The sequence below is a fragment of the Nanorana parkeri genome, unplaced genomic scaffold, assembly GCF_000935625.1.
Source record: "Nanorana parkeri isolate BGI_ZX_2015 unplaced genomic scaffold, ASM93562v1 scaffold56, whole genome shotgun sequence".
NCBI lineage: Eukaryota > Metazoa > Chordata > Amphibia > Anura > Dicroglossidae > Nanorana > Nanorana parkeri.
The window spans coordinates 2,802,832-2,829,357 of record NW_017306324.1 but is presented as its reverse complement, the minus strand read 5'-3'; the positions used below and the strand labels follow the sequence as shown (position 1 = coordinate 2,829,357).

The 26,526-nt window shown below is 43.8% G+C and overlaps 1 protein-coding gene across 1 annotated transcript in view; it reads left to right on the top strand.

Annotated features, from left to right (window-relative positions):
• CPNE9 (copine family member 9) overlaps positions 1-26,526 on the top strand; it is a 161,970-nt gene that overhangs the window by 54,810 nt on the left and 80,634 nt on the right. Inside the window, exon 6 of the mRNA XM_018576136.1 lies at positions 9,671-9,747. Coding sequence (XP_018431638.1) covers positions 9,671-9,747 — 77 coding nt within the window. The remainder of the gene's footprint in view (positions 1-9,670; positions 9,748-26,526) is intronic.

Genomic DNA, 26,526 nt, shown 5'->3' with positions numbered 1-26,526 from the left:
GAATATTTTTTTTTGGGGGGGGGGGGGGGGATGTTACAGGCTAGCAAATAGTTGGGTGGGAAATGGGAGGTTTTTTTTTTTTATCTTTTCCTTATTTTATATCTGTTTTTTACTGCTACAATACAGTCCTTGTATTACAGATAAACATTTTTTTTAAAACATGCACTTATGACAGGATTCCCAGAACACAATGAGAGCACAACAGCAGCTTTTTGCCTACTGGCTTCCTCTCTCTATTTGAAACTTCAAGTAGACCCAACTGTACAAAGCAGAATGGAGGGGGAGCAGTGACTGCTCTGACTCATGCATTTGCCTTTGTAAATTTCAGCTTGAGCTATTGGACTCTATCAACAACAGGCATTTTCAGCAAAGCAGATAAGGACAGATAACTTTATGGCACTATGGTGGTTGAATTAAGTACCTGAGTTACCTATGTGGCTACAAATGCAGTGGAATTTTCCCAACACTCATTAGAGCTGAGGAAGCCGCTTGGATGAGTGGTGAAATATTACAAAGTGGGGTTGGATGTGACTAACTATGTCTAGCTATACCTTGAGCTAATAAGAACCTTCATAGACACATGAGATATGAAACACCTCTTACTGGAAGGGAAAACAAGGATGAGAACATTGTATCAGCATTTTCAAAAATTGAAGATAGACTCTCAACTAAATATGAGGATTTTTTTTTTTTTTTTACAAATGAAAAAGAAGGGGGTGTTTAATAAACTAATAATAAAGTCTATTTCAAATTGCAAAAGCCAATAGCAGGCTGGCTAGCTATTGCACCCGCCCACTGAGCAGAGGAGCGGAACTGAGAGACAACTTTCTCTCTCAGGTCCGCTCCCCTGCTCAGTTGGTGCGGTTTCAATAGCCAGTCTGCTATTGGCTCTTTCAAATTAAAATAGCCAATAGCAGTCTGGCTATTGCTCCTGGCTCCCGACATCCACCTGTCGCCTGCGGAAGCTAGCCAGCAGGAGAATGGAGCCACACTGGTTGGGGGGATTGGGGGTTGTGCTACAGGAGGGGGGCTGGGGGGTGCCAGTAGCTGGTCTTGCCTAGGGTGCAAAATAGTCTAGCACCAGCCCTGCATGTCCCTCTGCCGCGGTGGCAGATGGGGCTTGTTGTCCCTTTATTCACAGATCTGCACAGCCGTGCTAAATTCAAAAAGTAGGGATGTGATCCTGTTTCATGTTACACCCTAAATATGGTTAGAAAAATAAGCTTAGCCTTTAAACATCAAAGTAAAAAGAAAGATGGGAAGGCTGTTATATTGACAGTGTGCATATCCAACATTTATCACTGCAAATGCCCACAGGTGAAATCATAATTTACTTTCTAAACAGAATTACAAAAAAAAAAAGAAAATATCAAGATTTGCATAAACAACTTGCGTGCAAACGCATTGCGTTAACAAGCTGCTCTCCCAGGGGCGTTTAATTCTAATTTGAAAATAAGAAATCAAGGCTATTTATCAAAATCAGCGGGGTAAACTCCCACCAGCCCATGCCCTCGGTGCACTTCCCATCCGCAGCCTTGTGATTCCAGAAACAAAATGTTTTCATGCTAAGAAGCCACAAAGCTACTCAGTAATTCAGAGCAAATCAAGATCTCTGAGACATCACAGCCTGCGCAAATTTATTTGCATTAGCTATAATTTTAGGTTTTCTATTTGTGGCCCGTCTGTAGCGGCGGAGATTATTCATGTTAAAGCTAATTGTTCTTAGCTGACTGCCTGGCTATTTAAATATGGGAATTTTCCTCTGCCTGTTTACATGCAAAAAAAGGCTTGCCAAATATGTGACAGCTGAGCAGCTTATTTAAAGTCTAATTATATATTGGTATAGTGTGTACATGTATTGTATTTGTATTATATATAATACATATACAAATATATATACATATAAGCTCAGTCATATTACAAACAATGCTGAAGAAGTACTTTAATAAGCTGTATCTGTAGAAGATGAGTGCAGAGAGTATGATGGCACCAATATCTGTAGGAGAGGAGTGTGGAGTGTATGATGGCAGGTGATATATGCATGGGAGGAGTGCAGAGGGCATGATGGTGAGCAGTATGTGTAGGAGAGAAGTGCAGTTGGTATGATGGCAGTATGTGTTAGGAGAGGAGTCCCGAAGATGAAATTGGGCAGTATTTCTAGGAGAAAAATTCGAAGGGTATGAGGGCAGGAGGTAAGTGTAGGAAAGATTGTGGAGGTTATGTTGGTGAGCAGTATATGCAGGAGAGGAGTGCAAAGGGTGTGATGGTGGGCAGTATGTGTAGGAGAGGAGGGCAGAGGGCATGATGGTGCGCAGTATGTGTAGGAGTAGGAGAGGAGTGCAGAGAGTATGATGGTGGGCAGGATGTGTAGGAGAGGAGGGCAGAGGGTATGATGCCTCTGAGTGATACCTAAGATGTGGCTATGCATTACTGACCAGTCAGACAATATGTTAGACTGATATATCTTATTTAGTTAAGTGTCGGAGAGGAGTGCAGAGAGTATGATGGTGGGCAGGATGTGTAGGAGAGGAGGGCAGAGGGTATGATGCCTCTGAGTGATACCTAAGATGTGGCTATGCATTACTGACCAGTCAGACAATATGTTAGACTGATATATCTTATTTAGTTAAGTGTCGGAGAGGAGTGCAGAGAGTATGATGGTGGGCAGGATGTGTAGGAGAGGAGGGCAGAGGGTATGATGCCTCTGAGTGATACCTAAGATGTGGCTATGCATTACTGACCAGTCAGACAATATGTTAGACTGATATATCTTATTTAGTTAAGTGTCGGAGAGGAGTGCAGAGAGTATGATGGTGGGCAGGATGTGTAGGAGAGGAGGGCAGAGGGTATGATGCCTCTGAGTGATACCTAAGATGTGGCTATGCATTACTGACCAGTCAGACAATATGTTAGACTGATATATCTTATTTAGTTAAGTGTCGGAGAGGAGTGCAGAGAGTATGATGGTGGGCAGGATGTGTAGGAGAGGAGGGCAGAGGGTATGATGCCTCTGAGTGATACCTAAGATGTGGCTATGCATTACTGACCAGTCAGACAATATGTTAGACTGATATATCTTATTTAGTTAAGTGTCGGAGAGGAGTGCAGAGAGTATGATGGTGGGCAGGATGTGTAGGAGAGGAGGGCAGAGGGTATGATGCCTCTGAGTGATACCTAAGATGTGGCTATGCATTACTGACCAGTCAGACAATATGTTAGACTGATATATCTTATTTAGTTAAGTGTCGGAGAGGAGTGCAGAGAGTATGATGGTGGGCAGGATGTGTAGGAGAGGAGGGCAGAGGGTATGATGCCTCTGAGTGATACCTAAGATGTGGCTATGCATTACTGACCAGTCAGACAATATGTTAGACTGATATATCTTATTTAGTTAAGTGTCGGAGAGGAGTGCAGAGAGTATGATGGTGGGCAGGATGTGTAGGAGAGGAGGGCAGAGGGTATGATGCCTCTGAGTGATACCTAAGATGTGGCTATGCATTACTGACCAGTCAGACAATATGTTAGACTGATATATCTTATTTAGTTAAGTGTCGGAGAGGAGTGCAGAGAGTATGATGGTGGGCAGGATGTGTAGGAGAGGAGGGCAGAGGGTATGATGCCTCTGAGTGATACCTAAGATGTGGCTATGCATTACTGACCAGTCAGACAATATGTTAGACTGATATATCTTATTTAGTTAAGTGTCGGAGAGGAGTGCAGAGAGTATGATGGTGGGCAGGATGTGTAGGAGAGGAGGGCAGAGGGTATGATGCCTCTGAGTGATACCTAAGATGTGGCTATGCATTACTGACCAGTCAGACAATATGTTAGACTGATATATCTTATTTAGTTAAGTGTCGGAGAGGAGTGCAGAGAGTATGATGGTGGGCAGGATGTGTAGGAGAGGAGGGCAGAGGGTATGATGCCTCTGAGTGATACCTAAGATGTGGCTATGCATTACTGACCAGTCAGACAATATGTTAGACTGATATATCTTATTTAGTTAAGTGTCGGAGAGGAGTGCAGAGAGTATGATGGTGGGCAGGATGTGTAGGAGAGGAGGGCAGAGGGTATGATGCCTCTGAGTGATACCTAAGATGTGGCTATGCATTACTGACCAGTCAGACAATATGTTAGACTGATATATCTTATTTAGTTAAGTGTCGGAGAGGAGTGCAGAGAGTATGATGGTGGGCAGGATGTGTAGGAGAGGAGGGCAGAGGGTATGATGCCTCTGAGTGATACCTAAGATGTGGCTATGCATTACTGACCAGTCAGACAATATGTTAGACTGATATATCTTATTTAGTTAAGTGTCGGAGAGGAGTGCAGAGAGTATGATGGTGGGCAGGATGTGTAGGAGAGGAGGGCAGAGGGTATGATGCCTCTGAGTGATACCTAAGATGTGGCTATGCATTACTGACCAGTCAGACAATATGTTAGACTGATATATCTTATTTAGTTAAGTGTCGGAGAGGAGTGCAGAGAGTATGATGGTGGGCAGGATGTGTAGGAGAGGAGGGCAGAGGGTATGATGCCTCTGAGTGATACCTAAGATGTGGCTATGCATTACTGACCAGTCAGACAATATGTTAGACTGATATATCTTATTTAGTTAAGTGTCGGAGAGGAGTGCAGAGAGTATGATGGTGGGCAGGATGTGTAGGAGAGGAGGGCAGAGGGTATGATGCCTCTGAGTGATACCTAAGATGTGGCTATGCATTACTGACCAGTCAGACAATATGTTAGACTGATATATCTTATTTAGTTAAGTGTCGGAGAGGAGTGCAGAGAGTATGATGGTGGGCAGGATGTGTAGGAGAGGAGGGCAGAGGGTATGATGCCTCTGAGTGATACCTAAGATGTGGCTATGCATTACTGACCAGTCAGACAATATGTTAGACTGATATATCTTATTTAGTTAAGTGTCGGAGAGGAGTGCAGAGAGTATGATGGTGGGCAGGATGTGTAGGAGAGGAGGGCAGAGGGTATGATGCCTCTGAGTGATACCTAAGATGTGGCTATGCATTACTGACCAGTCAGACAATATGTTAGACTGATATATCTTATTTAGTTAAGTGTCGGAGAGGAGTGCAGAGAGTATGATGGTGGGCAGGATGTGTAGGAGAGGAGGGCAGAGGGTATGATGCCTCTGAGTGATACCTAAGATGTGGCTATGCATTACTGACCAGTCAGACAATATGTTAGACTGATATATCTTATTTAGTTAAGTGTCGGAGAGGAGTGCAGAGAGTATGATGGTGGGCAGGATGTGTAGGAGAGGAGGGCAGAGGGTATGATGCCTCTGAGTGATACCTAAGATGTGGCTATGCATTACTGACCAGTCAGACAATATGTTAGACTGATATATCTTATTTAGTTAAGTGTCGGAGAGGAGTGCAGAGAGTATGATGGTGGGCAGGATGTGTAGGAGAGGAGGGCAGAGGGTATGATGCCTCTGAGTGATACCTAAGATGTGGCTATGCATTACTGACCAGTCAGACAATATGTTAGACTGATATATCTTATTTAGTTAAGTGTCGGAGAGGAGTGCAGAGAGTATGATGGTGGGCAGGATGTGTAGGAGAGGAGGGCAGAGGGTATGATGATGGGCAGTATGTGTAGGAGAGGAGTGCAGAGGGTATGATGCCTCTGAGTGATACCTAAGATGTGGCTATGCATTACTGACCAGTCAGACAATATGTTAGACTGATATATCTTATTTAGTTAAGTGTCATCACATTTGGTCCTAGCATTGGGGAAGACATAGTTTAAGCTGATTGTGAAGCAGGGAGAGGGACAGGAGGTGAAGCAGTAGTTAGCCATGGGAGGAGACCTGCTGAAAACAAATGAAAAAAAAGGGGCCTCCCACATACCTGAACCTCTAACCCATCTCTTAGACTGACCCTGACATGTAGGCCTCATTCACACTGTCCACATTTTTATGCAGAGATCTGTCTGCAAAATCTGTCAGGCTAGATGCGTTTTTATGCTTCTAGATGCTTAACATGACATGCGTTTACACGCATATGCTTTTAGATGTAATGTCCTTTGTCCATTGAAGTAGCCAATGAGATTTCGGCAAATAGACACGTCTTGAGTTTACATGCATTTTGGTGTGTTTTGAAGATGTAGCGCTCACCCCCGATGGAGCCGCTGAATAACCGGATATTTCTATCCCCCTACACCAATGTACCGCCCAAATCGTGGATCCACAGCACACCAACACACCTTTGAACAGTTTTATGGCAGATTTACTGATAAAGCAGAGATAAACAACTATGATACAATAGCAATGACAACAATCGACAACAATAATGTGTAGCAACAGGCTGAGACACTCTGCAACTCAGTAACTGCAGCTATATGCTGTCAGCACTGATATATGAGAGGCCAATTGTCTTTAAATGGCCGCCTGGTAATGGGGTGTGTGTCCCTTTAAGGTTTCCCTTTTAGCAATGTCCAACCCTTCCTAGTCTACTGGCCAGTAGTGGTGTCCTAAGCTAGCCGGCGTTGGGGCCCTTACTGTAATACAGGTGGGAACAGCAAACTGTTTGTCAACGTGGCCAAATGCCTCTCACCAATCCTCAACGTCAGTTGGAAAGACTTGAAGACTGCTAGCAGATGCAGGACGTCCTCTCTCTCTCTCTCTCCAGTTCAGGCGACATAGAGGGAAGTCATCTGGGACCCCGACAAAAGGTCCTCACCCATCCAGGATGTTCGCAGTCCTCTCTAATGGCTCCGTCTGGCTCCCTCTCTCTCTGCTGGGCTGGCTGGATCACTCCGGTGGCCGATTCAGCCATGCGACTAGGCCTCAGTCTGGGCGCTCGAACACAGTCTCTCCAATTGAGCAGATGAACAGCAGTCCTTCAGAATGCCGCTATACAGAGTCCGTGTGTCCCAATCTGTCAGTGGGAATCACACAGCTCGGCTGCATGCAGTCCTAATTCACGCAGTGCCTCACACACTGGCCTGTCTCCTCCAGATCCCCCAGTCAGACTGAGCATGCTCAATCCCTGCAGTTCATACCCCTCCTCCTTCCTCTCGCACAGCATCCTGGGATGTGTAGTTCCAAAGAGCTCTATTAGCAAAGTTCCAGAGTCAGTTCTGCACTTCAATCCCCATAAGTCTCTGCTTCAGATCACACACAGGACAAGTTAACTCCTTACAGTTAGGAACAGAAATCGCTGTGATAGCACATATACACATGAACACATATAACTATATCTATAGGGGCTACAAAGATAAAATGTTTTCCTAGATGCACCTGACACCTATTTTTCCTAAATGCAGCTAAACTGACTGCATGTAAAAAAAAATCATAATGCAAAGTGTGAATGGATCCATTGGAAATCATTAGTTGCATATATATGCTTTTAGAACACCATTAAAAACACATATAAAAGCACCTAATCGCACTCTAGTGTGAATGGGGCCCTAATCCTTCCCTCACCCAAGCCCGAAAATTAACTCCTCTTATTAGACCTAATGCCGGCTGTACATGTTAAAATATGATAATTCAATATAATCATTTTTTCTGATGAAAGGATTGAATCTTCCAGAACTTGATGGCATTGATCAACTGTTCTTGTTTTATGAAATAGGGACCATCCATCCATCTAACTCTCTTCTTAGATAGTTCCCACTGGAACAAGTATCCCCATTGGAAAATTTCCCTCTAATTCTTTTGTGGGTTTTCTCCTACTTGACAATGGTTACCAGGATAAATAGGGAGGGGAATTCTACTCAGTGGGGGCTGGAGACAGGAATAGAAATCTGATAGAGGTTCTACTCAGTCCATTCTATCCAATCAAAAAAAAACAAGACTATTTACTAGAGATGCACCGCTACAAGGTACCTTACTCGGTACAAGTACAAGTACAGATACTTTGCCAGCTCCAAGACTACACTAGAGAAAAATTCAAAAGGTAGGAGGCCGCTGTCATTTGTAAGAAGCACACGGAGCTCCCGGGATTTGTACATCTCTGTTTTATTATATGATTTTCTTTTTATAAACATATATAAGGGATGCACCAATACCATTTTTACGAGTACTGATACTTGCCCAAGTACTTACAAGTACAAGTACTGATACATTTTTGTTTATTGTCATGTGACAGTTTTTCTAAAACAATACAAACTAATGATTTCAGGACATTGGTGGAGCGCCAGAGCCAGGCCCCAGCTGCAACCGCTGCAACCCTGGTAGTTCACATGAAAATGCTAAGTATCGGCACTGGTATCTGAAAAGAATGGATCCATGAGTTCTGCTAGCAAGGCCCTCTGTTCAGCACAGCTGAGAGAGATACGCTGCCTTAAATATGAAAAAGGGGAAGAGAGCTCCCCCTGCTGGCTGGACTGAAGACTACAAAGTATTATAATGTAATAATTCATATTAACAGACTGAAAAAATATGTTTTTTTCCACCCTGGCTGTAACCAAAATGAATAATCTATGTTCAAAACCATCATAAATGTCCTTTATTGGAAGCCTTTTAGAATCGAATAAAGTTGGCATTGTTGGCATGTTTTTGAAAGTTCAGGTTACAGGGATATCATCTTCATCCTCGCCTCCCTCCTAAGTGAATCATTAAACAGAAACAAGTATTCTAGCCAGTGGCCTGACTTCACTGGCTGCATACTTGCTGCAGGCTGGTGCCTATTAAAGTAACAAACCCCATACTTTTGTCCTGACCGGTGTCCTTCAACATATTTTGCAGGGAAACCTTTTTCTGCTGAGATAAAATACCTCTTAGTAGGGGGATGCCCTTCGAATAACTTTCGTTTGTCCCATTTAGATCCAAAAAAAACAAAACTTAACTCACTTTTCTGTTATTTGACCCTTTACCAGGAGTGTAACTACAGATCACAGGACCCCATAGCAAAAATGTGATAGGGGTGACCCCTGATGACCTACCTTTGAGCAGATACTAATGACACCAGGATCCCAAAAACTCCTTTTGTGCATCTGACGTCGGCTTTCCTACACTGTAGACTTTATAGAGGATTGGGGTTGTCATCAACTGCAACTACTCCAACCCGTAATGAGACAGTGCTGTGTTATCCTCACATGTTCTATGTTTAATTTGTCTCAACAAACTAATGGGGCCCCCTTCTAGCCCCAGGTCCCATAGCAGCTGCCCGGGCTGCTATGGTTATAGTTATGCTATTGCCCTGTACACAGTGTCCAGTGCACCATGTGATGTAAAGTTTTTTAGGTGCTTGCCTGCCTATTTTTTAGAAAAAGCGGTACAAGTGTTTATTCTATAGGTTTCTGGGTGAAATGGGGGGATGCTTAAAAAATTAAACATGGAATGGATGGACCTCCTTGTGTGTTGATTTGCACTGTGATTATAAAGGGCAGGAGGCAGGGCAGTGGCAGAGTCTGCAAAATTGTATGCTCAAAAGTTATCACCTACTTTTTGTTCTGTGCTCTTTTAGCAAGCATGTGGTGAGTTGATTTAAGCCCCTAATGCTCCCTAACTGCACACTTTCCTTATTAGTGCCACACGAAATCTTCATGCATATCCTACGGTGAAACTCAATAATTCAACAAGGACAAGAAGCACATTATATGCATTGCTTTACAAATGTTTTAACCAGTGAAGTACGTCCTTGAGTGAAGTTCTCCTTCAAACATGACCTTGATTGTTCCTTTCTTTGCTCTTCAGGATTTCTTGGGTCAAACATTTTGCACCCTCGGAGAAGTCATTGGGTCACCGAGGAGCCGGCTAGAAAAGCCTCTGACGTAAGTGAGCATTGGATTTAACCTTTGAAGATATTCAAATGCAAAATGTTTTGTTGCGTAGAATGAGCTGTAGCACTTTTTCTGTGATACAACACAAGCTGTGGTCATAGGAACAATCTCCTTTCCCTTTTTGGTGGTATAGTAGGAGTGATAGTGACAAGAACACTCTCCTTTCACTTTTTGGTGGTATAGTACGAGTGACGGTGATAGGAACACTCTCCTTTCACTTTTTGGTGGTATAGTATGAGTGATGGTGACAGGAACACTCTCCTTTCCCCTTTTGGTGGTATAGTATGAGTAATGGTGATAGGAACAATCTCCTTTCCCTTTTTGGTGGTGTAATACGAGGGATGGTGATAGGAACAATCGTCTTTCACTTTTTGGTGGTATAATACGAGAGATGGTGATAGGAACAATCTCCTTTCCCTTTTTGGTGGTATATTACGAGTGATGGTGATAGGAACAATCTCCTTTCACGTTTTGGTGGTATAGTACAAGTGATGGTGATAGGAACAATCTCCTTTCACTTTTTGGTGGTATTGTACGAGTGATGGTGATGGGAACAATCTCCTTTCACTTTTTCTGTGATCCTACCTTTCACTGGGTCTCTGCTTTCTGTATAATTGGTGGAACATACAGTATATCGTATGTCGTCATTGGGTGGAGAAGGATGTTATGCAATAATTCATGCAATGTTCAATGAATGGCAGTGTGTGTTGCAGGACTGGGCTAGCAGAAAACAGCCCCGGCATTTAAACCACAGCAATCTGAGTACGTAATCAATGTTTCCCGAGCATGGTGGAGTGATAATGATTATTTATTGGCATCACAGCAGACTCAGTACAGCTGCAGAATGTGTATTAGCTGCAATTAACTTTGTCCTAATGGCAAACAGCTAAATTTACAGTTGAAAAAAATAGTATGGCACTGGCACTGACAGGATAGTGGACAGTATATGGGTTGCTCACCTCCAACAGATAGTGAGGAGTTTTCGGAGCTTTTGGCTGATATGGAAGAAACAAACTTTTGTTTTTTTTCTCAGGGTTCCATTCATTTTTGATCTGGGTCCTGGAGTCTGGAGACTTTGTATAGCTTTAGGTGGGATAAAGCCTTCACCCCTAGATCCACAACTTATCTGGTGGCCAGACATTATTAGTCTCAGCTGTCCTTAGACCTTTATATATATGTGAGCTGACAGATGCTTAGGGCCTTTTCTCTCTCTCTCTCTCTGCTGCGGGAGCCTGCTGCTGGGAGAAAAGGCTGAGTGCTGACAGAACACTAAAAAGGTACACAAGTTGCTTGTTTGTTTTAGGAAACCCATTAGGGGGATCCTGTTAGTCAGGAACTTACCTGAGTTTAGTTAGTGGCTTGAACAAGCAGATGTTTTGTTTGTTTTATGTTATGGACTTGCTGAACAAAGCTCCCGTCATTGAGGCTGTGTTTGTTTGCTGCATTGCTGAATAAAAGTGCAGGGCAAACCTGCTTGGACTGTTGCTGAGTGTCCCAATCTTATGCATGGTTTACCACTGCCAATACCAGTTGACCCTGTGCCCCTTACAACTTTTTGGTCGGATGCAGGCAATGCCTTAAAGAGACAGACACCTACTGTTAAACACAATAAAAAAGAGGTAGTAAAACTGATTATATTGGCAAATACTAACTAGCAAGAGATGAACCACTTAACCACCAAGCCGATGCAACAGCTGACTGTAGCCCACCAGGCCTTCTTAAAGGGAGAGCATCAAATGAACCTGTCTCTACAGTTGAAGAAACAGCAGCAGAGAAACAAGCTAATTCTTCTGCTCTCTTCTCCTAATGGCATGTTTATTGTCAGGACGTATTCATTCAGGCTACCTGATTGATAGAACTTGGTCTAACTTTCTGTAGGTTAACGATAAAAAAACTCTCAAAACTAGGTTTTGAAGCGTGCTTTAGAATAAAGGAGACAGTTTATTCCAGAATTGATATAACCCTCTATTAACCACCAAGTCCAACAAAACCAGCAATTTAAGCCGTTATAAAGGGGGTACCTTATAGTCCATGGAACATGTTGGCTTGCTATCTTTGTTATCTTTGGGTTTCTGCAATGAAATAAATACACTTTGATTCCAATACATTTGATGTGCCATTCTTATTCTCTTTCCACCTTCCATTGTACGCCTGAGGCACCTTTGGAGGACCCTTGTGTTAGAGAGTTTTATAGCTAGAGTAATTGAGCTTCACACTATGAACTTACCTTACTATGAACAAAATCCAATCCTGATCCAGCACCTCTCACCTACATCTTTTAAACAATACAGCTAGCATCTACATTGAGTCCTCTGGAGCTTGGGGCCCCAGGCAGCCGCCTGTTCTACCCTTATTATAGCAGTAGCGAGTGTTTTGCCAAGTTTTACACACAAGAGAGCTATTAAATCATTGGGTCCAAAAATGAAAACTCATTCAGGTTTGACTGTATCGTTCTATAGATAGACCAGTAGCTCTTCTATGGAAAGGTACAGTAGCTTGTCATTGCGGCTGAATGGACCTTTGAGGACGAGAGTGTAACATAATCTTTTGTTCTCTCGGTTACTATGGCCACCACACACAATTACCACATGGAGCTAACGTTAGAGGCACAGGCCTGCATTGTGCTACGTAATGTAAAGCAATTACATCTCCCCGCTTTCCTAACTTGAGCGCTATTATAATGTCAGAAACTGCAATAATGCAGAAATAACTGTTCTTTTGGAGAATCGAGGAGAAGTATTATTAGCCGACTAAAAACACAATACACCCAAATGCCTGATAAAAAATAGATGCATATTAAGTTGCATCCATCTTCAGGTTGCCCATCGATAGTCTCTCATTATTGGAGAGATTTGCCCATTGTGCCCATCATGACATAGGGCCCATTCACACCTCCCCTGGGTGTTGGGTTAAAGCATGCCCGTTGATGTGTGATAATGAGCATTGCGTTGATTTTGAATGGGCACTGCAAGCAGGTCATGGCTAGTAGGAGGGGCCGGCAGGGTGCTGTACATAGCTTTCCAAAAAGATCACAGAATCCTGCCTGAGTACTCCTTTCAAGAATCCCCAGCCCTGATGCCAGCAGTGGGCGGGCTCTTGGGAGGAGTTATGCAAATATCAGAATGCCTTGATGGGTGGATGTCTGTCTGGAGGAGTGGGTGTTCCTAGGCAGGCTGTATTTGCATGCAGCCTGGGTAACGCCCACATGTGATGCTGAGCCTCAATGATTGAAAGAACTGAAAGCCAATTAATGAAAGGGGTGGGTCAGGGACAGTCAGGATGGGGAGTACAGAGCAAGGTGAGGCTGATCGACCACCAGAAAAGGAGGCGTGCTTTATCTGACTTGCTGATGTTACTCTGCACATTGTGATAAGCTCACAGTGTACAGAGTAAGCAATTTCAGTCCAGGAGAGGTACAGCCATGCAAGACTGAAGGGAAGACTGGTGCTTTAAGTAGTTGCAGCGTTCCCCTGGTAGCGTTAGCAGTTTGGCAGTTCACCGACTGATTCCACTTCTTGTCTGGGTTTGCCTTTCAAGCTGAGACGTCTTGGCTCGGTCCCTGCATCCTCGACGAGCGCAGGCATTCTTCACAGACAGCTCTTACCGAAAACAAGGCACGATATAGCGTGTCTCCGCCGCTGCGCTCAGCCTGTCTGGAAACCTGTGACAAGCCTGATTCCCCCTTAGCTGGCGAGCTGATTCCAATTAATGAATAATTAAAAGGTAGACTTTTAAGTGTTTCACGCTTGTATTATCGGCAATGTTAATTTAAGCTGCTAAGTGATTCTCTCAAGCTGGAGGTGAATGAGATTTGCTCCAAGTTTCACTATTTAAATTGAAATTAATCTAATTAGGTGATATCTGCGTTCCTTCCATGGCCACACAAGTGATGATTTAGCAAAAAAAGAAATAAATAAAAAGGACCCGTTCCTTTTTCATATTATGTCAATAAACGAGATTCCAGAATGAGGGCGTTTTTTTTTTGCTAGGTTTCCGTCTGCCGGTTTTAAGAATTTTGTAAGATTGGGTTGGGTAGATTATTTATTTAGGTTGTAATATGCATAAACAGTAACTATGTAGTTCATTTATACATTTCGTTTTCTTAATAAAGCAGTATAATTACTCAAATTGTATGTAAACCCCAACAAAGAACTTCTCGTATTTGGTCCTTTTGGGTCCGTTAAAGAAGAACTCCAGGCACATTTTTTATTTACTTTTTAGATTGTTAGCTCTCACGGGCAGGGCCCTCCTTACTATCTTGTCTTAATTTGTATTGTAACTGTAATGTCTTCCTTATATTGTAAAGTGCTGCGCAAACTGTTGTCTCTATATAAGTCCTGTATGATAATAATCCTTGCAATGGGGCTACGCCCGTACTACAAGGGTTGACTGAACATTTTGGCCTAGGGTGGAAGGTGGCCATGGAGGCTCAAGACTCAATGCCAATGCCATAGTTTTTGTCTGGGTGGCACATGGAACCGCGAAGAAAAAGGACAATCACCAGAGGTTGGTGGTTTAGGGCAGGCAGCAGATAGAGCCTAATCCAGAAACCGTTCAAGGTCCAGAAAAGCAGCAGACAAATTTAATCCTAAAGTCAGTCTGAGGTCAGGGCAGGCAGCAGAAGAAACATAATCTAGAAACAGTCGGAGGTCGAGGCAGTCAGCAGATGACACAAAATCTAAAAGACAGTCTGAGGTCAGGGCAGACAGCAGATGAAGCCTGATCCAAAAAACAGCCCGAGGATGAGAAAGACAACAGAAAGACCATAATCTAAAAAAGACATTCCAAGGTCAGGGCAGGCAGCAGAAGAAACATAATCCAGAATCAGTTGAAGGTTGAGGCAGGCAGCAGATGAAGTGTAATCCAAAAGACAGTCTGAGGTCAGGGCAGGGAGCAGATGAAGTGTAATCCGTCAACCTGGAAGAGTGGTGAGTATGTGGGGGACAGATCTGAAGAAGAGGTGAGTATTTCATCAAAAGATATTTTTTTAAAGGCCGGTCAATTCATTTTTTTTAGCATTTTTATTATATAATGGACTTGGTTTACACCTCTTACATCTCTGAAAACCAGGTTGATGTTATGAAGACTCAGCTACATGGCCAGCCATACATTTTTTTGAAAGTTGATGTCCTGACTTCTCCAATGATCCTCCTCCTGAGCCCCTTTTATTGCTGAACAGATTGCTCAGAGACTTCTCCGACAGACTGACAGATGCGTCTTACCCGCCGCCCGCACTGCATGAACTCGAGCTGTAAACAAGGACAACTCTGACTTGTATCAAGTTCAGAAATGCTAACGGAGAAAAAGCAGCAGCAGGGCAAGTCATCTCTCTATGGCAACTGCAAGTAAAATTTATATGACAAGCGAAAGAAACATTCCCGCTGAAGATGTCATATTTTACTTTTGAAAGAATTTGTGCCACGAGCCCTCCATTTCTAAAGCAATGCAAATTGCTTAATAAATTGAATAACGTTATCCAAATCCAATAATCCCTTGCTGGATGTTGGTGACATTTTAGAGCTGAATGCCGGACAAGCAGCTAAATATACAGTTGAGAGACGTAGATGAGAACAGCTTCATCTGGTTGAAATTCTGTGCAGGCTGTTTGGTGATCCAGGTATGCCCGCCAGACAGCATAGCCAGGTCCTATGCCTCTATTGCTGCAGCAGCAGCATCGACACAGCTTGGTTGTACTTACTATGGGCCCGTCACATACAATATATAAAAGATGAACTTCCAAACAAACAGCTAAATATACAGATTAAAGGAAAACTATGGGGTAAGTGCTTTTCCCCATAGTTCTCCTAAGTGTCATACTTAGGAGAACTATGGGGAACATATTTCTGACTATCCAGTCCTAAGATTTACATAGCTCTGCCACACAGTACAGCTTTGTCTGGCAAGGCAGGAAACTAGTTGCAGTTAAGCAACGCTTACAAATCTTGTCCCTCCCCCAGCCTGTGACTGGACAGTAAAAGGAGAAGCAGCAGGCTGAAGAGCTCATCTTTCTGCTCTCTTCTCCTACCAGCATGTTTCTTTTAGCACATGAGCACTGCAGTACAACCGATTGGCTCTTTGTGCTTCTTCTCCTCTCACAATCTAAGCTTTGCTGTACATTAACTGCAAAAGCCTGATTCCAGGTCAGATTCCGGTACTTACACTGCTCGCATTAAAAAATAAATTTACATATGTATAAATGAATACAAAGCAGCATTATTGTGTCTTTTATATCTGCATGGAGTTCAAGTGAGTTTAAGTCATAGACAGCTATGGCTACCCTTCCAGAAGAGCAGGTTAGCCATAGCCGCTTGCATATTTCTCTCCGTGCGTAACACCATTGCCGGTGTTCATCCTATTGTTTGTACCACATGCTACTTTGCAAAAAAAAAATCTAGAGTACAATCATGTTACTGCCTCTGCTTTAATTACACAGTTCTGAATTCCTTGGGTATGGATACAGCACACATAGTGACATCAAGCCATTGTGTTTTCTCTGCACCCACAGAGTGACTTAATTAGATGGGGGGGGGGGTATTCAGTGCACAGTACATTTCAGTTGTCAGCTAACATCTTCTTTATACCAAGCTGGTGATATCACTCATTTCCCCTGCCTGTGAATATCTGCCAACAGATATACAAAAGCCCCAATCTACGACTTTGGGATTTCAATGGAATTCTTCCCACTTCTCTTATATCTCTCATATGTGAGCGCTAAGGCTGTAAGTGACATTGTTGCTAAAAAATAAATAAGGCGGTCCCTCAAAAGAAGATACTCACCTCTTCCGCTGCCTGCACCACTGATCGCTGCAGAAGTCAGGACAGGGGCGTATCTGCCGCAAGGCAAACAAGACATTTGCCTTGGGCGGCACTCTCCAGGGGGGCGGCAAAAAAATCACATGAAACGCTTGTGAAAATGCCCCCATGCTAAGCTCCTATACAGACGCTTAAAATTTTTAAACACAAGCGGCTGCCGTGTGGTCCCGCACTTGCTGGGGACCTCATGGCAGCCTTCTGGGGACCTTGCGGCACTGCGTACGGTGCCGGCCCACACATCTCCTCCTTCCTATGGAACCATGCCGCCCACCTCCGGACCCCTGGGGAGACACCGCACAGCTCTCCTAAGAACCCGTATAGCCCACCTTAGAGCCTGTAGAGCCCACCCAAGGGCCTACCAGCCCATCTTAGAGCCCGCACAGCCCACCAAGAAATTTTCAGCTAAAGATTCTTCAAAAAAATGGACACTTGCATGAGTGTCGAGCCCCTGGTCCCCAGCTGCGCTCAGTGGTCCCCCCTGCTGACCTCTCTAGTGATGTAGGTGTTGGTGATTTAAGGAGGCCAATTTATCATGAAGTCGATGTTAAGTTATCTGACACATACTGACGCTGCTTAATTTGGTCTGGGCATCTAGGTTTCGATGAAAGTTTTATCCGGGAACCAACCTCACACTCCTGCTAATAACTCGCCCCTGTAAAGTGGACATGTCACCCCTTTAAACAAGTAACTCCTTTTAATTTTGCCTACGGAAAATTGTCAGCAGACTTGACAGTAAAGAAATACTTGGCCTCAGTAATGAAAATAAATGCCCATTTGGAAGGTGTGACAAGGGGTTAAGCAGTCCTTTGGCTCCTTAATAGAAAAAATATTATATTCCCATTTAAATCAATACCTCTAGTATTTTGTGTTCCGTCAAAGCCGCCTGAACTTTCAGATTACATTTTTATTCCATTTTGTGTTTTCATATTTTTTTTTATTCCATCTGGGACTGTGTCATGGTCTGCAGCTGCACTGATGAATGCTGAAGCTTTCATATCCCAGCCATTGTCATTGCTGGGAGTTTAGGTAGATTGGTTTGGTGTTATTTATAAACGTGTGCAGACAAAGAAGCATTCTTCTGTGTGATTGGTTCAGGAAGGAGCAGAAATTGAGGATTCTGACTTTAAATGTGTTTTTAATGGGTTTTTTGACTGCCTTCCAAAAATAGGCAAACCTCCTTTTTTTCAAGGGCAATTAAATTTGGTGAAACAGTTTTTAACGATGATCAGGACATAGTGTGTCAAAAAGATTACTGATATAAGTATATCTAAATCCAAAACTTTTTTAACAATTGTTTTAGATAAATTAGGTTAGGGGGAAACCCTATCTGATTTTTGCACATTTGTGTCCTATTGTGACAATTTCTCTTCATTTCCTGTCCCGAAGACACAAGAGGAAGTGAAAGTGAAGAAATGCCTTCTAAAGCCGGCCACACGCTAGGATTGTGCCAGTGTCGTCACCAGGGGGTTGCGGGGGGTGCAGCCTTCACCCGGGTGACAGCAAAATGACTGACAGTCGTTTTGGTGTCACCCCCTCTGAAAAGTCGGGCACTTGGTCATGGACCGAGAGCCCGACAGTTGCACGAGAGAGGAGGGGATCCGGCGGCATACCTTATCCCACCGGGGGAACGTCCCCTCCTCTCTCTGCCAGTGTCCATCACCAAGATGGGCGCCGGTAGGTATCTCCAAGTTGGCTGCACATGTGTGATGACGTCAGGGCGGGGTGTCACCCGGTAACTGTTCCGGGTGACACCCGGCCTCGGGACGCTTCTGGATTGTACATTCTCCTTTAGATCTACCAAGGACTACTTAAGATAGGGGCTTACTTTAAAAGTCCATTCAGTTTGTATAGAGTCAATCAGGCCCTTGTACTACATGGTTGTTGGTGGATCAAAAGGAAATTGTACAATTAGATTGCAGTGTGTTTGGCCAGCCTGGGACAGTTGCCCCGGGAACTTCACTATTGGAAGATTGCTGTTCTGGTGACACAGACAGCAATACAAACTGTGTTCTAACCCCTAACCACTATATCCAAAACTAAAAAAAGATTTTGGCTTTGGATCTACAAGCAAAAACAAGGGGTTGCCATTGCTGACCTGTGTATGGAAATGCTAGTTGCCTGCCTACACTTTGGAACAAGTTTGCAAATTGGGAAAGTCAGAGACAAGTCAGAGCTCCTTATCTACATGCTTGTCATAGGCGAGCGGTTTACAAAAATAATTAAAATGGAGGGCAGCGTCTGCCTTGCGTGCCCCTTCCATTGCTACACATCTTTTGTAGAGAAACTCCGCATACAGTTTAAGTCACCTTACTTTTGCCATGTTCTCGCCAATGCTATCAGTCCTCAACGATTGGTAGGAAATTTCAGCCTGTTGCCATAACAACAACAAAAGTGCGTCACTCAGGGGACCCCGATCGATACAGTACTACAGTAATCTAGAGACACATCTCCAGCACGGAGGTGGCCGTCTGCTTCTGCTCAGAAAAAAAGACGACAATCTCCTGGTTATCACCACCTGCCCTAATATTATTACTTATCTCATGAAATAAAATGCTCAAATTTACCAAACTTACAGGAAACCTATACTCAGATGTTAACTTGAACTTGAAAATATTGAATTAACTGAAAAGTTAGATAGCAGACCCAACCCTGTGTTTGCACCTACTGTGTGGAGCATCCTGGAAGCCCCAATTCGGGGGGTGTTCTATAACAAAAATTGCACCGTGAAGGTCCTTCCTGTCATCTGCACCTTCCTTTAACCAGCAAATATGATGATTGCCTTAGTGGCCAATAGGAAGGTACAGGAAGTGACAGGTTCTCCAGCGACTAAGCAGGCTCTGGTTGCAGATCCCATTGCCCACCACCACAATGATAGTGAATGTGCTTTCTAAACCAGGTATTGTAAATGATTCGTTGGCCAGAGTACAGTGAATCGTGGGTGAACCTGGGATAGGACCTTGTATAAATAGCCCTCATAGTGTCACGTCCAGATGTTGATGAATGTGTTTGGTGAATGTGTCAGCAGATAATGATGCCCTTGATCTTTCTAAACCAGGTTCTATAAATGATTAGTCAGCCAGTGTAGGTGAATCTTGGGTGAACCTGAGATAGGACCTTGTATAAATAAGCCCTATAGTGTCACATCCAGATGTTGATAAATGTTTTTGGTGAATGTGTCAGTAGATAATAATGCCCTTGCACTTTCTAAACCAGGTTCTATAAATGATTAGTCAGCCAGTGTAAGTGAATCTTGGGTGAACCTGAGATAGGATCTTGTATGAATAGCCCCTATAGTGCCACATCCAGATGTTGATGAATGTTTCTGGTGAATGTGTCAGCAGGTAATTATACCTTTGTGCTTTCTAAACTGGGTACTATAAATAATTAATTAGCCAGTGTACAGTGAATCTTGAGTGAACCTAAGCTATGATCTTGTATAAATAGCCCCCATAGTGTCACATCTTAGACTTGGCAGCAACGCTCCTAGAAAACAACTCCAGGGAGGCCGGCTGACTACATGGTACTCTCTTGTTTCCACTTACTGTTTATTTTGCTGCGCTGCTGACTTGTAAAAAATGGCCAGGGTCCCTTGGTTGTTCATGTCACTTGTAGACACCACTCAGGGCCCCGCTGGGACTATTAAAACAAGATCATGTCATTTCTGAAGAGCTGGGGTTAACTCTATTAGAAAGTTGGCTCATGTGAGTCTTGGAGCAGAACAGAGAGCTCAGAGATGTCATTCTGGACAGAAATATAGAGTGGGCCTGGGCCAGGATACAGTGCCAGGACACTGAAACAGATTAAAGTGAACCTGCACTCCAGTTTAAACGTTCAAAAGTTAAGGTTTCCAAAAAGTGTACCTTCTAAAGGGATGAATGACCTTGTCTAAATACATATACAATGCACCACAGCAAATAGAAAGTGCAGAGGTTCGAATGGGCCTTGCCCCCTATCTATTCTGGCTGTAAAACCCGATTTCACCTTTATAATTGGTGTGCCACGACTCTGCCCATATTGCCAAATTTTGAGACAAAGGATTCACAGAGCCCGTATGGGCTATCTTACGAAAGAGAACATTAGTAGTGATCTCCTTTAAGGTACAATGGGGGGAATTTATCAGACAGGATCTGAAGCAGTTGCACATAGTAACCAATCACCTTGTCTGTTCACTTTGCTCAGTTAAGCTTTGAACATGAAAGATAGAAGCTGATTGGTTGCCATGCACAGCTGCTTCAGTTTTTCTCTGCTCCAGTTTTGATAAATTCCGCTCAAGGTCTCTGACTAAAACCTTAGAGCAAGGGTGGGCAATCTCTGGCCTTCTAGCTGTTTTGGAAGTACAGATCCCAGGAAATATTGCAAGATTCTCACAACCACAGGCATGACTCCCAGAGACAGATGGATCATGGAGTTCGTAGTTTCACCACAGCTGGAGAGCTGGAGTTTGCCCAAGCCTGCCTTAGAAGAAGCCCTTTGATAAGTGACGAGTCACTGAATTAAACATAAAGATACCTTGTCTCACCGAGGACCTATCACTCTAATTATGATGACCATGTTGGGAGGTCAGCTATCCATCAGGATGTGCAGTTACGCCGGTGGCTGTCAGAGAGCACGGTGAGGAGAACAACTGTCAGCCACAGGTCTGGTTAATGAGCTGTCACAATGAACAGCTTCCCTGGAGCAAACCACAGTGAGACCTATAGTGGGCACTTTTGAGGACGCACATTGAAATTCATCATGACAAATTAAGGATGAGAGCTTGTCCTGCACTGTTTACAGAGAAGAACTTGTGGCCAGAGCAGGACTCCAACCAAACAGCTTAATACACATCTGAAATACATATGTATACTGTGTTACTATGTACTGTGGCAAAAATACTTGTAATTCTGTTCAGTTGTGAACTTGTGATATATACACCCTGATGATCTGTAGACAGAATGGTAACACCGCTATTCACATCCTGTTTCACCTGTCTGCTTACTGACTTATGTAAGAAAACGATCACACTGCCGAGGTGTTCCCTTAACTTCCTTCCTAATAAATGACTATGCTGTTGCTAATTGCGAGGCAGTGGCTTAGCGATGTCAGCTTGCCATGTGCTCGCCTTCATTTGGCCTCTGGACAGCTCATCAGATCTAACAGATAGCTCAACAGTAAACTGAAGGAGCGCACATGGCAGCCTGACAGTGCTGCTGCTAATTGCAAGGCAGTGGCTTGGGGTTGTCAGCCTGCAACAGGAAGTGATGTTATTGGTGGGATCTCCAGATAAGAAACTTGCAACAGATTCACAGAAAACAATTTGTTTAAGAAAACTGTATACAGTGAGGCATGATGCCAAACATGCTGAAAAATATATGGGGGGTATCAAAAGGTAATGGAAACAATGGACATTCATACAGTTAGCCTACAAATTCCTTTACTCAGAGCAGTGGGCGCCCCATGAAGGGGGGACGCTGCTCCCTGACTCAGCAAAGGTTTGCAGATCCACAGAGACAGCTGACTTTTTCTTGCTCTAGCAGGCGTCCCCCTGAGCTCCTGGCAACCAGTGATGTCACTGGTTGCCAAGAGCTCTGCAGGATGCGGGCCAGATGTTACTGGTTGCCAGGAGCTGGGCGGGATGCCATAGGCGCATTTTATAGTAGATATGCCTCTGACTCCGACTTACCCTTCCACATAGGTCCTTCACATTTGATGCATTTGCTGTATTGTTTTATGCAGGCCTCAAATCCAGTTTGGAACAATTATACAGAGCACTCTTTCTTCCACTGCTTCAAAGCTGTTTGAACTTCCTACAGGTCCTCAGATCTCATGCCATGTAATCCTTCATTGGCCCAAACAGATAGAAGTCAGATGGTGCCAAGTCTGGGCTGTTGATGGATGAGGGACCTGGTGGATGAGGGGCCTGGTGGATGAGGGACTGCTGGCATTACTTGCGTAGGCATGCATTATCATGATGCAGTTGTATGACATTGATGTCTTTCTGTGATCTGTCCTTTATGATGGCTTCCTTCAGCTTTCAAAGTGTACCAATGTAGGTTTTACTGTTGACTGTTGCATCTTTATCCAAAATGTCCATGAGAATGATGCCTCGGTCATCCCAGAACAATGTTCTCATTATCTGGCAGATTTAATTTTTTTTTGGACAAAGAAAGCTTGAATGGCGCCTTTCAATGCCTTGTCAACTATTTCAGTTTCTCCATTTTCAAACTTATTTACCCAATGTGCTTAAAGTGACACTAAACTCAGGAGTTAAATCTTAAAAATACATTCAAGTACCGTAATAACTATTAACAAATTGTATCTTATTTGTGTATCACTCGGCTGTAGATCCTCAAATCATCTCTTATTTGCTGCTGACACTGTCCTTCCTTCTGGAGGGTGGCTACTTTTTTTCCCCATGGTCCCTGTGTGTGTTGTAAAGTAGTCGTCGCTCAAAGCTCACTCCCATGATGGACTACAATCTCAATACAAATTAGTAAAGTAAACATGAGATTGTAGTCCATCATGGGAGTGAGCTTTGAGCGACGACTACTTTACAACACACACAGGGACCATGGGGAACAAAAGTAGCCACCCTCCAGTAGGAAGGACAGTGTTAGCACCAATTCAGAGATGATTTGAGGATCTACAGCCGAGTGATACACAAATAAGATACATTATTGTTAACAGTAAAGGTATGTGAATGCATTTTAAGATTTAACCCCTGAGTTTAGTGTCACTTTAACATTGTTCACATAAATTACTGCATCACCATACACATTCTTCAGGCCTATATGGATCTGAATAGCCGAACAACCCTATTTCGTCAGAAACTCAATTGCAGCTCTATGTTTCAACCACTCATGAACACAATGGCTAAATTATGCTGTATGTATGCCATATACCAGGCATTTTATTATAAACTTACATGATAAGAGGACGTTCGGGCCCTCCTCCCCCACTTTTCCTTCCAATGGCGCCCCCATTCCATACGATACTTGGGCATCCACTTGACACGTAAACTCTCAGACCTCGACCGTAGTAACTTTATACCTCTACTGAACTTAGTAAAAACGGATCTGACCTCCTTTTCCTCACGTACACTGCCCTGGGTAGGGAGGATAAACGCTGTAAAGATGATGATTCTCCCTAAAGTCCTGTTCCTGTTCCAAATGCTCCCCATAGAACTACCAGGTGCGTACTTCAGGACCCTCGCCAGAATCACGTCTACCTACATCTGGCAGAACCGCGCCCCCAGAATCGCGGGCAAGACTATGGTTCGGACCAGGCGGAATGGGGGGCTGGCCCTCCCAGACTTCCGGGTCTACCACGTAGCGGCCCAGATGGTGAGAGTGGTGGACTGGGTTTATGGGGGCGCGGGTAAGAGTTGGGTGGCCCTGGAGACTGCGGCTTGTGGGGCCCCTCTGGGGGAGGTGGTATGGTTGCCCCCTGAATGGAGGCCATTTGCCTCTACTATGTTATCCCTCACTTCCTCAATGTTGCGCTCTTGGGATCGTCTGCACCGCAGGTTACGTTGGCCACACAACTCTGGCCTTATGCCTTTGCAGGGCTCTGACTTCTTCCCCCCAGGGAGAGTGGGCAGATCCTTCGCGCAATGGTCAGATTCTTCCACGCTTAAATTGTCAGCTAAGGAATCATAGAGCAAGTTCACTAACACCCCTCCTTACCCCACCCTGTCTTGCCCCCCCCCCTAATCCTTCCCCCCCTCCCCGCATCATTTTCTTCCCCCTTGTTAGTGTCTGTCCGACAGGCGGGCATTGACTCACTCAAATACTGTTATATATTGATTGCACTGATAATCTACTCCCTGTTATTGTATTGTGTTTTTTTGTATATTACCTGAAAAATCCAATAAACCGAAATAATTAAAAAAATAAACTTACATGAAGAACAGATATGAAACAACAGGCATTACCTCCTCGCATATTTAGGGTTCACATTCACATTAATACATAAGTCTCAATGCACTTTATATGTGCAAAAGTTACCCTGCAATGAAATTGGAATAATGCAAATTTCAGTAGCTGGCTTGTTCAGACTGGGGAATGTAGTTATTCAGGAGATGCAGTTTCTCTGATTCTGCTTTCGCTTCCACATTGATCCTGTACAAGGAAAGATTGCTGGATCTCTGGCACTTACTGTGTTTTGGCAGTTTATACTATATATAGAATGTTGGATGGTAACATTCTATAAATAGAATTCCGTGTAACCAGGGAGAGAGTCACAAGAATCTGTCTCCCGCAGGCCTGAAAGTCTGATCAAGTCAGAAAGGCCGCTGATACTTGACTGCGCTGTATTCCATCCATCAATCAAGACACATTTGGCATCATTCTGAAGGTCCACCTGTTCTGGTAGACTAAAGGCATCCATAGACCTTAGATGACAGTCTCCTGAGCCACGTGATCTCATGTCTGAAGGTGAGGTGGAAACTCAAGAGCTGACCACACTGAGGACCATCAGTCCATTGGACAGATTAAGATGCAAGTTCCATAAACTGGCAATGACCGAATCTAGCCCCATCATAGATGCATCAGCTGACACAACTTCTTAGTGGTCAGCAAATATACTCAGATTCCCTCCATCCTTAGCTCCATAAAACCTGCAACCCGCTTAACAGATCAGATTCCTGCAGCAGGTCACCAGCATTTAACTACATAGCAAAGGAGTCCTTTTGACCTGTTAACAGTCAATGTCTGGAACTCACTCTCTTTTTAAATTGCGCTTACCAGTTGGCCCAATGATTAAGTAGGTGACCCAACTCCAGTCAAAATAATTTACTTTGTTTGAGAAAGGGAAAGCATTAGAGGTTTTTATTGATGCTTATGTCTTACTGAGTAGATGCAATATGGAGAAGAGTCACCGGCACTCCAGCTGTGACACAAGCACGTCTTTTATTGACTCAAATACATATTATCCAAAGTAAATTACATTTTGGGGCCAAAAGGATTCCCTTCATCTGATGAAGGGTTCCCTTGTGGCCCCGAAATGTTGTTTATTTTGTGATAATATGTACTTGAGTCAATAAAAGACGTGCTGGCATCACAGCTGGAGTGCTGGTGACTCTTCTCCGTATTGCATTTAAGGGTGGCGCCATCCACATGTCACTGCTGCACCCTCCACACACTTTTAGAATTTATTGGTCAGGAGTGTGACGGGACATGTACAACTGTTGAGGAGATGTTACCCCACTTCCTGTTTGTATCTTCCCTCCCTAGTGACAACCACACTCTTCCTGTTTCTTGTACAATTGTCACCAGGGCAGTTGCAGATCAGCGCTGATTTTAAAAGGGAGGTTTTGGGAGTTTTTCATTGTGTTTTGGTGCTGAAGCGCAATTAAAAACACCCAAAACCGCGCTAAACAGCGCAGTTCCATTGAAATCAGTATGGAAACCGCACTGATCAGCGCGGAAAAAAAGGGTCAGGGAGCACTTCTGGCGGGGAGGTTCGGATCGTGTTGAGCCGCACGGTCGCATTAACGGTCCCCATAGCAATGTATGGGATAGTTCATGTTGGCGGATCCGCGCAGCCGAACCGCCCTGGTGTGAACGTGGCCCGAGGGAGAATCACAAACACCAATAAAACCTGAACTTGAACTGTGGGAAGGTTACATTCAAGAAGTAAACTGATGTAGGGGTATAAAGGACTCCTTTGCCACTTAATAACCAATCATGGTGTAAAGCAGATGTGTTTCATTGTCACACATGGGAAAATTAAAGGTTTGCTTTAACCTGACATCTCAGGTCTGCCAATACCTGAATTTCAGTGTTCAAATATTACTTCCCTCAGCACCCTCCCAATGTGTGCATTTTCCCTCTGCTACAAGGAGTCCCAGTTCTCCGCAGTTCACAAGAGACAGTATAGCGGTCTGACCAGGACTAAATTGGAAAATATTGATTGGTAGACCAGTCAAAGCACCTAATTTGGTGCACACTGATGGAATATCCCCTCCCCCACTTTGAT